Source organism: Anolis sagrei, chromosome 2 (genome assembly GCF_037176765.1).
Source record: "Anolis sagrei isolate rAnoSag1 chromosome 2, rAnoSag1.mat, whole genome shotgun sequence".
Classification (NCBI taxonomy): Eukaryota; Metazoa; Chordata; class Lepidosauria; order Squamata; family Dactyloidae; genus Anolis; species Anolis sagrei.
The window spans coordinates 154,843,981-154,858,401 of NC_090022.1; the positions used below are offsets into that span (position 1 = coordinate 154,843,981).

The 14,421-nt window shown below is 44.4% G+C and overlaps 1 protein-coding gene across 1 annotated transcript in view; it reads left to right on the forward strand.

The window, feature by feature from the left end:
- SLC49A3 (solute carrier family 49 member 3) overlaps window positions 1-14,421 on the forward strand; it is a 35,576-nt gene that overhangs the window by 10,512 nt on the left and 10,643 nt on the right. The window contains exons 2-5 of the mRNA XM_060763722.2: window positions 4,246-4,404; window positions 12,484-12,703; window positions 13,774-13,850; window positions 13,949-14,086. Of these exons, the coding sequence (XP_060619705.2) occupies window positions 4,246-4,404; window positions 12,484-12,703; window positions 13,774-13,850; window positions 13,949-14,086 (594 nt within the window). The remainder of the gene's footprint in view (window positions 1-4,245; window positions 4,405-12,483; window positions 12,704-13,773; window positions 13,851-13,948; window positions 14,087-14,421) is intronic.

The following is a 14,421-nucleotide window of genomic DNA, read 5'->3' on the forward strand; positions in this document are numbered from 1 at the left end:
GAAGTGCTGCAATCCCTCGCTCTGGGATTATCGTATGCTGGTTGTAATTAGCTTGACAGGCCTTGTCAGTTTGTCAGGGAACCTCTTTGATACATTTAAGGCTTCATTAATTTCATTTCCTTTGGCAATTTCAATGCGGAGTTCTTTTTTCTTGACAACTTGACACGGAGGACTTCTCTTTGAGAGAGGCTGCAAATCAACCATGAACAGGGGCAGATTTGCTTGTCAGCGTGTTGAACATGGCAGGGCTCTGGAACACTTTGACAGTCAATTGGGAAATAGGCTAATGCAGATTTTGACCCTGGATTGGATATCCATATTAAGGCAAACATTTTAGTCTATAGAGCCGTAGCCTTTGTTTCACGAGTTTGCCTGCACTATAAAGAGAGTCAGTGTACAGAAACCAATGACAGGCTGCATTTTCCCACATAAATGACAATTGAATGGGGATGCCCCATCTGTAAGAATAGCCAGCACTGGGAGAGTCAAATGATTAACTTCATCAGAACTGCCTACTATCAGGAAGACAGAAGCTGCTGCCTTATAATGCCACAGAATACCTGGAGGATTCAGAAATTTCTTAGAGAAGATATGTTTTGTTAGATGTGGATAGATGAACGAAACTGTGAGTAACGGAATTGTACTGTACGCGGGTGGGCCAAAACGTAATGCCTGCATCGCTCTAACTTTTATTTGTTTCACAGTTACCGAACTGTCTATGCATGATAGAATAGAGGTAACCTTACTCTATTTATGTATTTATTTACGACATTTATATGCCGCCCTTCTCACCCCGAAGAGGATTCAGAGCGACTTACAAGATATATATACATACAATATATTATGTTGTTAGCATAGTACAATATCAGTATTAAATGTTACTACATTGTACTATACCATTATATTGTAACATTATTAGTAATATTACATGTAATATAAATATATAATTATAATATCATAGTATAATTATTAGTATTATATTGCATTACATTATAATATTTTAAATATTATATCTATATACAATATATATTATATTATATTATATTATATTATATTATATTATATTATTAGCATAGCACAGGAGACAAGATAGAACTGTCCCCTGCCCCCCCCCCTTCACTCTGTCCCAGAGTGGCAGTTGGTGCTGGGGGGAGGGTCCCCAGCTGATGACATATGCCAGAGACAAGATGGAACTGTCCCCTGGCTCCATCTCTCTTCACTCTGTCCCAGAGCGGCAGTTGGTGCTGGGGGGAGGGGTCCCCAGCTGATGACATATGCAAGAGACAAGATGGAACTGTCCCCTGGCCCCATCTCTCTTCACTCTGTCCCAGAGAGGCAGTTGGTGCTGGGGGGAGGGGTCCCCAGCTGATGACATATGCAAGAGACAAGATGGAACTGTCCCCTGGCCCCATCTCTCTTCACTCTGTCCCGGAGCGGCAGTTGGTGCTGGGGGGAGGGGTCCCCAGCTGATGACATATGCAAGAGACAAGATGGAACTGTCCCCTGGCCCCCTCTCTCTTCCCTCTGGCCCAGAGTGGCAGTTGGTGCTGGGGGGAGGGGTCCCCAGCTGATGACATATGCCAGAGACAAGATGGAACTGTCCCCTGGCTCCGTCTCTCTTCACTCTGTCCCAGAGTGGCAGTTGGTGCTGGGGGGAGGGTCCCCAGCTGATGACATATGCCAGAGACAAGATGGAACTGTCCCCTGACCCCGTCTCTCTTCACTCTGTCCCAGAGAGGCAGTTGGTGCTGGGGGGAGGGTCCCCAGCTGATGACATATGCCAGAGACAAGATGGAACTGTCCCCTGGCCCCGTCTCTCTTCACTCTGTCCCAGAGAGGCAGTTGGTGCTGGGGGGAGGGGTCCCCAGCTGATGACATATGCCAGAGACAAGATGGAACTGTCCCCTGGCCCCGTCTCTCTTCACTCTGTCCCAGAGTGGCAGTTGGTGCTGGGGGGAGCAGTCCCCAGCTGATGACATATGCCAGAGACAAGATGGAACTGTCCCCTGGCCCCGTCTCTCTTCACTCTGTCCCAGAGAGGCAGTTGGTGCTGGGGGGAGGGTCCCCAGCTGATGACATATGCCAGAGACAAGATGGAACTGTCCCCTGGCCCCATCTCTCTTCACTCTGTCCCGGAGCGGCAGTTGGTGCTGGGGGGAGGGGTCCCCAGCTGATGACATATGCAAGAGACAAGATGGAACTGTCCCCTGGCCCCCTCTCTCTTCCCTCTGGCCCAGAGTGGCAGTTGGTGCTGGGGGGAGGGGTCCCCAGCTGATGACATATGCCAGAGACAAGATGGAACTGTCCCCTGGCCCCGTCTCTCTTCACTCTGTCCCAGAGTGGCAGTTGGTGCTGGGGGGAGGGTCCCCAGCTGATGACATATGCCAGAGACAAGATGGAACTGTCCCCTGACCCCGTCTCTCTTCACTCTGTCCCAGAGAGGCAGTTGGTGCTGGGGGGAGGGTCCCCAGCTGATGACATATGCCAGAGACAAGATGGAACTGTCCCCTGGCCCCGTCTCTCTTCACTCTGTCCCAGAGAGGCAGTTGGTGCTGGGGGGAGGGGTCCCCAGCTGATGACATATGCCAGAGACAAGATGGAACTGTCCCCTGCCCCCCCCTCTTCACTCTGTCCCAGAGTGGCAGTTGGTGCTGGGGGGAGCAGTCCCCAGCTGATGACATATGCCAGAGACAAGATGGAACTGTCCCCTGCCCCCCCCCCTCTTCACTCTGTCCCAGAGCAGCAGTTGGTGCTGGGGGGAGGGGCCCCCAAATGATGACATATGCAGGAACTGTCCCCCTCTCTCTTCACTCTACTAATAGTCTTTTCTTTTTTCCCATTGACTGATTAGAACTAGGAATTTGAAGCTAAAAGAGAGTCTCCATTTAATTTCTGGCAAAAAAAAGATTGTGCACCTAAGGAAATCCATAATCACTTGAAGAATGTTTATGATTTGGCCCCTTCTGACTTATCTGTTTGGACCTTTGAAAAACAACCTACGTAGTTTCAAATTCAATGACTTGAATGACATTAAAACAGCTTTAAAATCATGGGTCACAAAGCAAAACCCTGATTTTTTCCAAAATGGTTTTGATGCCTGGGTTAAATAATGGCACAAATGTGTACAAATTGATGACGACTATATTGAGTGGTAGTTTTACATAGAGGAAACTTCAGGCTATGATCTGTAGCAACTTCTGCTGTTATGTATTCATTTATAATGTATTTATGACACAGGAGAAAATCCTTTTTGAGCCATCCTCGTATATGTACACATGCATATTAATTTGAGATGTCGTCCTCTAAGAGAATGGAAATTGAGGTTGCCTTTGAAGACTGTTCAGAAACTTCAACTAGTCCAATGGCCGGCAGCTAAACTACTCACAGGGAGCATACCTTGTTATGTCAGCTCCACTGGCTGCCGAGCACAATTCAAAGTGCTAGTCTTAACCTATAAAACCTTATACGGTTCCGGCCCAGCGTATCTATCCGAACGTATCTCCTTCTACGCCTCACCTCGAAGTTTAAGATCTTATGGGGAGGCCCTGCTCTCAACCCCGCCTCTGTCACAGACACACTTGACAGGAATGAGGGACAGGGCGTTCTTGGTGGTGGCCCCCCACCTGTGGAATTCACTCCCCAGGGAAATCAGGTCATCTTCATCCCTCCTCTCTTTTAGAAGGAAGTTGAAAACTTGGATGTGGGACCAGGCCTTCAGGTCATTATGCTAACAAGGACAAGGACAATAATGACAATTGCTATGGTAATAGACTATGGACAAGCTTGATCATCATCATCATCACTTATATCCCGCCCATATCAGCCTGCAGGCGACTCAGAGTAACCGACCACAGAATTTGGCTAGATAAGGCCACAAGGCTGTTATATTTAAGTATGTTTTAATTGAATTGACTTAATGTTTTAACTGTATGCAATTATTAATTTATTATGTGCACATGGAGGCATTGAATCGTTGCCAGCCCCCCGGGTGTTGAGAAGGGTGGGGTACAAATATTTGAAATAATAATAATAATAATAATAATAATAATAATTTGCAATGACAATACAAGACTGACTGTACAGTCTTACTCAGAAGTAAATATTATTATGGATTGAATAGGGTTGCAGCATGATGTCACTAAGGGGCCAAATTAGTCACCATTAACATACTAAATATTTCCAACTTCCATCCCAATGTGTTGGTCTAAGATGGTACAGACACCACTCTCTATCTCTCTCCTTCAGGAATGGTTGACGTTTGCTCCAGTGGCTGATAAAACAGCTGAATATTTTCAAACTACGATGAATATAGTCAACTGGCTTTCGCTTGTGTTCCTTGTGATTTCGGTTCCCGTGGGGCTCCTGGCAATATGGATTCTGGACACCGTTGGACTTAAATGTGCTGTAAGTTGGGACAGTGATTGACCAGACCTGGTTTATTCTATGGCAGTCTTTAAAGCACATTCTTATAAATTCCTTGGAAATAAATATCTCCATTAGCAAATATATGATGGCCACTAACCTTAATTTAATAACCATTTGCCAATCCCTAGTGATGACTTCCGACAGTAAAAAGGTAGGACAACAAGACAAAGATTGTAGAATGGTACAAGTGATTCCAAAGGATAGAGATAGTATGTTTTTCATAAAGTAAGGTCAAATATGGCATATTAGATGCATATTGCTGTTTGTATTTCTTTTCTTTTCTTTTCTCTCTCTCTCTCTTATATATCCTTAAACACAAAACTGGAGCTGCTAATCCAGCTTCAGACCTTTTTTCTGCTTCTGTTTTTCCTGTGTGAAACTTCTCTCTGGGCTCAAGAGTGGAAGCTGATAATGGGTCCAAAGAGCAGCTTTCCCTCTAAGCCAGTGAATCTCAACTTGTGGATCCCCAGGTGTTTTGGCCTACAACTCCAGGAAATCCCAGCCAGTTAGGATTTCTGGGAGTGGAAAGCCAAAACATTTGGGGACCCAAAGGTTGAGAACCACTGCTCTAAGCCAAATAGCAGCTGCAGAAGTTCATGAGGACCATGGTGTGTCCATGGAGCAGTGGAGGTGGAATAATTGCCCTTGTATCAGTCATGCTCCATATCAGGGATACATCATCAGCTTTTAAACACATGCACATATGGTCACTTATTCAACATATGTATCCCAGTACATCTTCTGCAATCCTCTCAGTTCCTCACCAACTGTTCTCATTGCTGAATGGATGTGCATGCTCACTTTTTTACTGAAAGCAGTGACAGGTAAAGTTAAATGTTTCCCTAACATTAAGTCTAGTTGTGTCCGACTCTGGGGGTTAGTGCTCATCTCCATTTCTAAGCCGAAGTGCCAGTGTTGTCCGTAGACACCTCCAAGGTGATTTGGCCAGCATTATTATTATTATTATTATTATTATTATTATTATTATTATTATTATACATTTATACCCCGCCCTTCTCACCCCAGTGGAGGACTCAGGGCGGCTTACAATCTATGACATACAATGCCGCATTACACATATAATAATAAACATAACATATCAGTTTCAACAATTAACATATCAATTTAAACATACTATTTATTTATTTATTTACAGCTTTTATATTCCGCCCTTCTCACCCCGCAGGGGACTCAGGGCGGATTACAGTGTACACATATATGGCAAACATTCAATGCCAATTTTAACATACAACATATACAGACATGTTGTTGTTTATTCGTTCAGTCGTCTCCGACTCTTCGTGACCTCATGGACCAGCCCACGCCAGAGCTCCCTGTCGGCCGTTACCACCCCCAGCTCCCTCAAGGTCAGTCCAGTCACTTCAAGGATGCCATCCATCCATCTTGCCCTTGGTCGGCCCCTTTTCCTTTTGCCTTCCACTTTCCCCAGCATAATTGTCTTCTCTAGGCTTTCCTGTCTCCTCATGATGTGACCAAAGTACTTCAACTTTGTCTCTAGTATCTTTCCCTCCAGTGAGCAGTCGGGCTTTATTTCCTGGAGGATGGACTGGTTGGATCTTCTCGCAGTCCAAGGCACTCTCAGAACTTTCCTCCAACACCACAGCTCAAAAGCATCGATCTTCCTTCGCTCAGCCTTCCCTAAGGTCCAGCTCTCACATCCGTAGGTTACTACAGGGAATACCATGGCTTGGACTAGGCGGATCTTTGTTGCCAGTCTGATGTCTCTACTCTTCACTATTTTATCGAGATTGGACATTGCTCTCCTCCCAAGAAGTAAGCGTCTTCTGATTTCCTGGCCACAGTCTGCATCTGCAGTAATCTTTGCAGCTAGAAATACAAAGTCTGTCACGGCCTCCACGGTTTCTCCCTCTATTTTCCAGTTGTCAATCATTCTTGTTGCCATAATCTTGGTTTTTTTGACGTTCAGCTGCAACCCGGCTTTTGCGCTTTCTTCTTTCACCTTGATTAGAAGGCTCCTCAGCTCCTCCTCGCTTTCGGCCATCAGAGTGGTGTCATCTGCATATCTGAGGTTGTTAATGTTTCTTCCAGCAATTTTCACCCCAGCTTTGCATTCATCCAGCCCCGCACATCGCATGATGTGTTCTGCATACAAGTTAAAAAGGTTGGGTGAGAGTATGCAGCCTTGCCGTACGCCTTTCCCAATCTTGAACCAGTCTGTTGTTCCATGGTCAGTTCTGACTGTTGCTACTTGGTCCTTGTACAGATTCCTCAGGAGAGAGACAAGGGGGCTTGGGATGCCCATCCCTCCAAGAACTTGCCACAATTTATTATGATCCACACAGTCAAAGGCTTTAGAATAGTCAATGAAGCAGAAGTAGATGTTTTCCTGAAACTCCCTGCCTTTCTCCATTATCCAGCGGATATTGGCAATTTGGTCTCTCGTTCCTCTGCCTTTTCTAAACCCAGCTTGAACATCTGGCAACTCTCGCTCCATGTATTGCTGGAGTCTTCCTTGCAGGATCTTGAGCATTACCTTACTGGCATGAGAAATAAGGGCCACTGTACGAAAGTTTGAGCAGTCTTTCGCATTTCCCTTTTTTGGTATGGGGATATAAGTTGATTTTTTCCAGTCTGATGGCCATTCTTGTGTTTTCCATATTTGCTGACAAATGGCATGCATCACCTTGACAACATCATCTTTTAAGATTTTAAACAGTTCAGCTGGGATCCCGTCGTCTCCTGCTGCCTTGTTGTTAGCAATGCTTCTTAAGGCCCATTCAACCTCACTCCTCAGGTTGTCTGGTTGTAACTCATTCACCACACCGTCAAAACTATCCTCAATATTATTATCCTTCCTATACAGATCTTCTGTATAGTCTCGCCACCTTCTCTTGATCTCTTCAGCTTCTGTTAGGTCCCTGCCATCTTTGTTTCTTATCATACCAATTTTTGCCTGAAATTTACCTCCAATGTTTCTAATTTTCTGGAAGAGGTCTCTTGTCCTTCCTATTCTGTTGTCTTCTTCCACTTCCATGCATTGCTTATTTAAAAATAGTTCCTTATCTCTTCTGGCTAACCTCTGGAATTGCGCATTTAACTGGGCATATCTCCCCTTATCCCTGTTTCCTTTTGCTTTCCTCCTTTCTTGGGCTACTTCCAGTGTCTCAGCAGACAACCATTTTGCCTTCTTGGTTTTCTTTTTCTTTGGAACGTACTTTGTTGCCGCCTCCTGAACAATGTCTCGGACTTCTGTCCATAGTTCTTCTGGGACTCTGTTTACTAAATCTAGTCCTTCAAATCTGTTCTTCACTTCCACTGTATATTCGCTAGGAATGTTAGTAAGATCATATCTAACTGGTCTGTGTATTTTCCCTGATCTCTTTAGTTTTATTCTAAATTGGGCAATAAGAAGTTCGTGATCTGAGCTACAGTCAGCCCCAGGTCTTGTTTTCACCGACTGGATGGATGTCCGCCACCTTTGGCTGCAAAGGATGTAGTCAATCTGATTTCGGTGTTGACCGTCTGGTGAGGTCCATGTGTAAAGCCGCCTTTTAGGTTGTTGGAAGAGAGTATTCGTTATACACAGCGAGTTTTCCTGGCAAAATTCTATCAGCCTGCGTCCCGCTTCATTTTGTTCTCCCAGACCATGCTTGCCTGTGATCCCTGTTGTCATTTGACTTCCCACCTTGGCATTCCAGTCTCCTGTAATGAAAATAATGTCTCTTTTTGGTGTATTATCCAGTAGGTCCTGCAGATCCTCATAGAACTGATCTACTTCTGCTTCTTCAGCAGCTGTGGTTGGGGCGTATATTTGGATCACTGTAATGTTGAAAGGCTTTCCTTGCACTCGAATTGAGATCATTCTGTCATTTTTTGGGTTGTATCCAAGCACCGCTTTAGCGAATTTCTTATTAATTATGAAGGCTACTCCATTTCTTCGATGTTCCTCTTGTCCGCAGTAGTAGATCTGGTGGTCATCTGATGTGAAGTGGCCCATTCCAGTCCATTTCAGTTCGCTGACCCCCAGAATGTCTATCTTTAGTCTTGACATCTCACCAATAACAACATCCAATTTGCCCTGGCTCATAGATCTTACATTCCAGGTTCCTATGGTGTGTTGATCTTTAGAGCATCGGATTCGTCGTTCACCTCCAGTACCGTCGGCCGCTAGCCTTCCTTTCGGCTTTGAGCTAGCTGCGTCATCACATCTGGGGCTAGTTGAACTTATCCTCTGCTCCTCCCCAGTAGCATTTTGGCCATCTTCCGACCTGGGAGTCCCATCTTCCAATGGCATACCGACATATCTCTGGTTGTACTGGTCCATTTAGTTTTCTTGGCAAGGATACTGGAGTGGTTTGCCATTGCCTTCCCCAGGGATCACTCTTGGTCTGACCTCTCTGCCACAACCGTCCCGTCTTGGGTGTCCCTTCACGGTTTCGCTCATGACATCATTGAGGTGCTCAAGCTCCAGCGCCCCGACAAGGCGGTGATCCTTTGCTGGAGATATACAGACATACTATTTAACTTTTTCTTGCCGCCAGGGGAGCTGTCGCTTTCATTGTTCATCTGCGGCACTGATGAAGTACTTCCACATTCCCCGCATGCTTTTTTGCTGGAGTGCTTTGCTGGAGCCTTTTTTATGGCCTCATAAATTAGTTAATTTAGTTAATAATAAACATGACATAATAATTGGAATATAAATACAATAAAAAGCTTAGAAGTAATTCAAATAGAAATACAATTAGCTTAAAAGTAAACATACAATACTTCAAATATAAATACAAAAAAAAGCTTAAAAGTAAACATTCAATCCTAACCAAAGTGGGCTGATGGAATAAGTGGTCAGAAGCAACAGGAGAGGGAGGGGAACCCCCAAAACGAGTGCCCGCACAAGTGTTCCAGTGTCCAAATGATGGGCAGCGTGGCCATGGAGGCACCTGGCGCAGATGTTCCAGCAGCCGGGCAATGAGTGGTGTGGTCATTAAAGTAGCAGCGCAGCGAGGTTGTGGGGGCCATGTTCTCTCCCTGCGGGATCAGCTGGCTGGAATGAGGGTGTGGCTGCAGGTCTCCTCGTGGGTAAGCCCAGGGCTGAGCAGGCAGCAAAGCTGGGTGGCAATACTCAGGCCCCAGGGTCTCTCTTGCAGCAGAAGGAGACTGCATGGAGCGCCGTTACCTTCCTGTAGAAGCAGTACCTATTGATCTACTCACATCTGCATGTTTTCGAATAGCTAGGTTGACAGAAGCTGAGGCTAAGAGCAGGATCTCCTGTGCTGAGCTCCCCAGTAGATCAGCACTTTTACCCACTGCACCACCGAGGGCTCCAATGGAAGCAGTGATAGTCTGCCTTTTAGGGGTGTGGTATCACAAAGTGATATATACAAAAGAGAAGAAACATTGATAGTAAAAAGCATCGTAAATATGGCTAAGAGTGAGCATTTTGCCTTGATAGAACTAAATCTGTAACAGACTGGGGTGTGCATATGGTCTTCTAGTTGTTGGACTGCAATTCCCCATCAGCCATAACAAGCATAACCAAATAGTAAGGGAACGTGGGATTTGCAGTCACCATGATCCACTCTTTTATGAGTGGGAAGATTCCATAAAGCAAAGGTGGTCAGGAAGAGATTCTGTTCCAAAGTCTTACTGAAAATCATCCATTCAGAGGAGAGTTTTTCAGCTATAGGGTCACCTTTAACGTGGACAAGACCTTCATACAGAAGAGTTTTCATGCCAACATGGATGAGACATTAAAAGTCTGGCATCCCTGTTAATCAACCATGCTGCTTGCTTGACCACCTACCACTTTCAGTGAGGCCCACAAGCATTGCAAACTCTTGAGAACATTGTGGGAAAGTGGCTCAGGAGCAGTCTCTTAAGTTTGGTTTGGTGCGATGAATCCATTATTGCTGGTACACAGCTGTAAATGTCAGGTTCTCCAACTGCTTCGAATGACATGCTCCTTTAGATAGACGATTAAGTGGAAGATCAACAAGGTAGCTACTGAAATTACAATACTCTAGAAATTCAACCTGTCTTGTTCAGAGACATGTATATAACAAGCTGGCATTTACAGGGAGCCTTGTAAGAGATCAGATTAACTCGCTCCCATTCTCAGCTCTGAAAATCAGGTCAATATCAAGAGCCTTGAGCTTGAGGTTAAGGAACAGTGGGGTTCTTGATACGTTCTACCTGTTGCAGTAATTTCCAAATAATAATAATAATAATTAGAGTTTTGGAGCACAATACTCCTGACCTCATGTTCGTGTTAAAAAACCAAGTATGGATCGCCGATGTTGCACTCCCAGGTGACAGCAGGATTGAAGAGAAACAACTGGAAAAGCTGACACGATATGAGGATTTAAAGATCAAACTGCAAAGACTGTGGCACAAACCGGTAAAGGTGGTCTCAGTGGTGATCGGCACACTGGGTGCAGTGCCTAAAGACCTTGGCCTGCACTTAAACACAATTGGCACTGATAAAATTACCATCTGCCAGCTGCAGAAGGCCACCTTACTGGGATCTGCACGCATTATTCGCCAATACATCATACAGTCCTAGGCACTTGGGAAGTGTCCAATGTGTGATCCAATACAACAGCCAGCAGAGTGTCTGCTGCGAAATCATCATGATGATGATGATAATAATAATAATAATAATAATAATAATAATAATAATATACAGGCAGTCCCTGAGTTACAAACATCCAACTTATAAACGACTCATGGTTAAGAACAGGGCCGAGACAGCAAGTCACTGATGTGTGATCCAATACAACAGCCAGCAGAGTGTCTGCTGTGGACTCATCTTGTTGTGTTTCAAATAATAATAATAATAATAATAATAATAATAATAATAATAATAGGAGCCCCCGGTAGCGCAGTGGGTTAAAGTTCTGTGCCAGCAGGACTGAAGACAGACAGGTCACAGGTTCGAATCCGGGGAGAGGCAGATGAGCTCCTTCTATCAGCTCCAGCTCCTCATGCGGGGACATGAGAGAAGCCTCCCACAAGGATGATAAAAACATCAAATCATCCGGACGTCCCCTGGGCAACGTCCTTGCAGACGGCCAATTCTCTCACAACAGTTTCAGTTTCTCAGGTCACTCCTGACACGACAAAATAATAATAATAATAATAATAATAATAATAATAATAATAATAATAATCTTTGTTTATACCCTGCCACCATCTCCCCGAGGGGGACTCAGGGTGGCTAACATAAGGCCAAGCCCGAAAATACAATGCAGCAAAATAAAATACAAAATGCAAACAACAAAAAACAACAAAAATTACATCACAATAACATAGAATAGCAAAATAGAATAAACAAAGCAAAATAACATAATATAAAATCAAACACAAAAAGAATTTAATAAAGAAAGCAGGAATAAAACAGCAGGCACACCCATACAGCGGGAGGTGTCAGAGTTTGCAGAACAGCAAGTTGGTTTCAGCAAAGTTAAAAAAAATTGAAAGTATGACATTTTCCAGATAGGAAAGTTAGGGTCTAACTATCTATCTCTTTTTGGAGACCATCACCATGATGTCTCAATCTTTCCTCTAGAGGAGGAAAAGGGAAGAACTCTACAGTTCTCACATGCCACGAGGTCAGAAACCTTTGCACAAATAGATGTGCCCCGAAAGTTGTCAATCTAACATCATAATGACATAGGAAGAGAGAATAGAAAGACAGTCACAGAGGGTAAAAGTGGGGGAAGGACTTCCCTGCAAGCTAATCTCAATTCTGCCTATCTGGGTGGCATATAAATGCCGTAAACAAACAAATAAATAATATATAAATAAATGATCCACCCTGAGTCCCCTTCAGGGTGAGAAGGGCAGAATATAAGTACTGTTAATAAGTAAAATAATTTGTAGGTCAAAACACCTGGAGACTGACAGGTTGGGAATCACTGCCTTAGACTAACTTGGGAAAAGTACATCAGTGCCCCCCGCTCAGTCTCTCTAATGTTGATGTAGAAAATGGGATCTTTTATAATGCCACGGTTATAATGCAATTGAGTCTTGCTGGTCTTTTGAAAGTGAATATGGGTGACATGTTTTCTTGTATTGCAGATTTTACTCTGTGCCTGGCTGAACATGATTGGGAGCGTTATTCGGATTTTCAGCACTGTCAGCGTGCTGAGCCTCGGCTCCCTGAATATCATATACCTGCTGGTAGGACAGTGCCTTTGTGCGGTGGCCCAGCCTCTTATCATTTTTTCACCAACCAAACTAGCAGCATTATGGTTCCCAGAGCATCAGAGAGCCACGGCCAATATGATTGGCTCAATGTGTAAGTAACTGAGGATTTGCCAATCTCAAGTTATTGTGGTAGCAAGGTGACCAGCAAATGAGCTAAGACACTCCTGCTTCTCACTTTGTATTTATGCTGAGCTTCCTATTTTCTCTGCTGTATTCAAATATTAACTCCAGACTACTTTATGGAGGATGTGCTAGTATGGCTGTACCAGGAGCTCCAACTTCTTTTCCTTTCTAATGAGTGTTTGCATGTATTCCAAAGTTCCATGCATTTTGCAATAAGGTGGCTTCCCTTGGTTTGCAATCATAGGGCCAATGACCCATCAATTATCATTATGTTCTTTAGTTCCGCCCCTTTTTCTGGGTTAAGGAGGGAAAAAGTGGACTTCTAGTTCAGTTCATACAGAGAAGCCTTTCGTACAGGACGTGAATCAGTTCCACCTGTAGAAAGCTTCGTCCCACAGCTCTACAGAGAACTACAGCATAGCCATTGTTGGGGAATTTAGTTTACTACGGGGAATACCATTGCTTTAACTATGCAGATCTTTGTTGCCAGTGTGATGTCTCTACTCTTCACTATTTTATCGAGACTGGACATTGCTCTCCTCCCAAGAAGTAAGCGTCTTCCGATTTCCTGGCCACAGTCTGCATCTGCAGTAATCTTTGCACCTAGAAATACAAAGTCTGTCACGGCCTCCACATTTTCTCCCTCTATTTGCCAGTTATCAATCAGTCTTGTTGCCACAAACTTGGTTTTTTTGATGTTTAGCTGCAACCCAGCGTTTGCACTTTCTTCTTTCACCTTGATTACAAGGCTTCTCAGCTCCCCCTTGCTTTTGGCCATCAAAGTGGTATCATCTGCATATCTAAGGTTGTTAATGTTTCTTCCAGCAATTTTTAAAATTGCTTTTAAAAAGTGTTAAGAGAGGGGAAATGCTGATAAATAACTATTATTAAATTGTACTTTGGGCAGGAACGGTTTTTGAATTCTAACTCGATAAAGATGTGGACTCCCTTTCCCTTTCAGGCATGTCTCTGAAATGTTTGGCACTGCGTTTTTGTTGCTTGAGTAAAACCACCTCTCTCTTTTTAATCCCCATTTAGCCAATCCACTGGGCTTGCTCATTGCTAACCTGTTGTCACCTGTGATCGTAAAAGAAGGAAAAGATATTCCTTTAATGGTAAAGGAAATAATTTTCTAATTCTGTACCGCTTACCTGATAGTGAGCAGAGTCTTTTTTGTCATTTTGTAACGTTTTGCTGGGTTCCTGCCTTACAGCTTGGAGTGTATGCAGGCCCTGCTGTGTTTGCCTGTGTCTTGGCCACGTTGGGGGTTCACGACAAGGTCCCTCCAACACCCCCATCTGTGAGTGCCACCCACCTTAATGCGCCATCCTTCTGTGGCGGCTTGAAGATGGTAAGTTGTGAGCAAAGCTATGCATGAATCCTGGGTGTAAAGCAAATTAACAATCCTGTTGTTGTTGTTCATTCGTTCAGTCGTCTCCGACTCTTCGTGACCTCATGGACCAGGTCACGCCAGAGCTCCCTGTCAGCCGTCACCACCCCCAGCTCCTTCAAGGTCAGTCCAGTCACTTCAAGGATGCCATCCATCCATCTTGCCCTTGGTCGGCCCCTCTTCCTTTTACCTTCCACTTTCCCCAGCATAATTGTCATCTCTAAGCTTTGCTGTCTCCTCATGATGTGACCAAAGTACTTCAACTTTGCCTCTAGTATCCTTCCCTCCAATGAGCA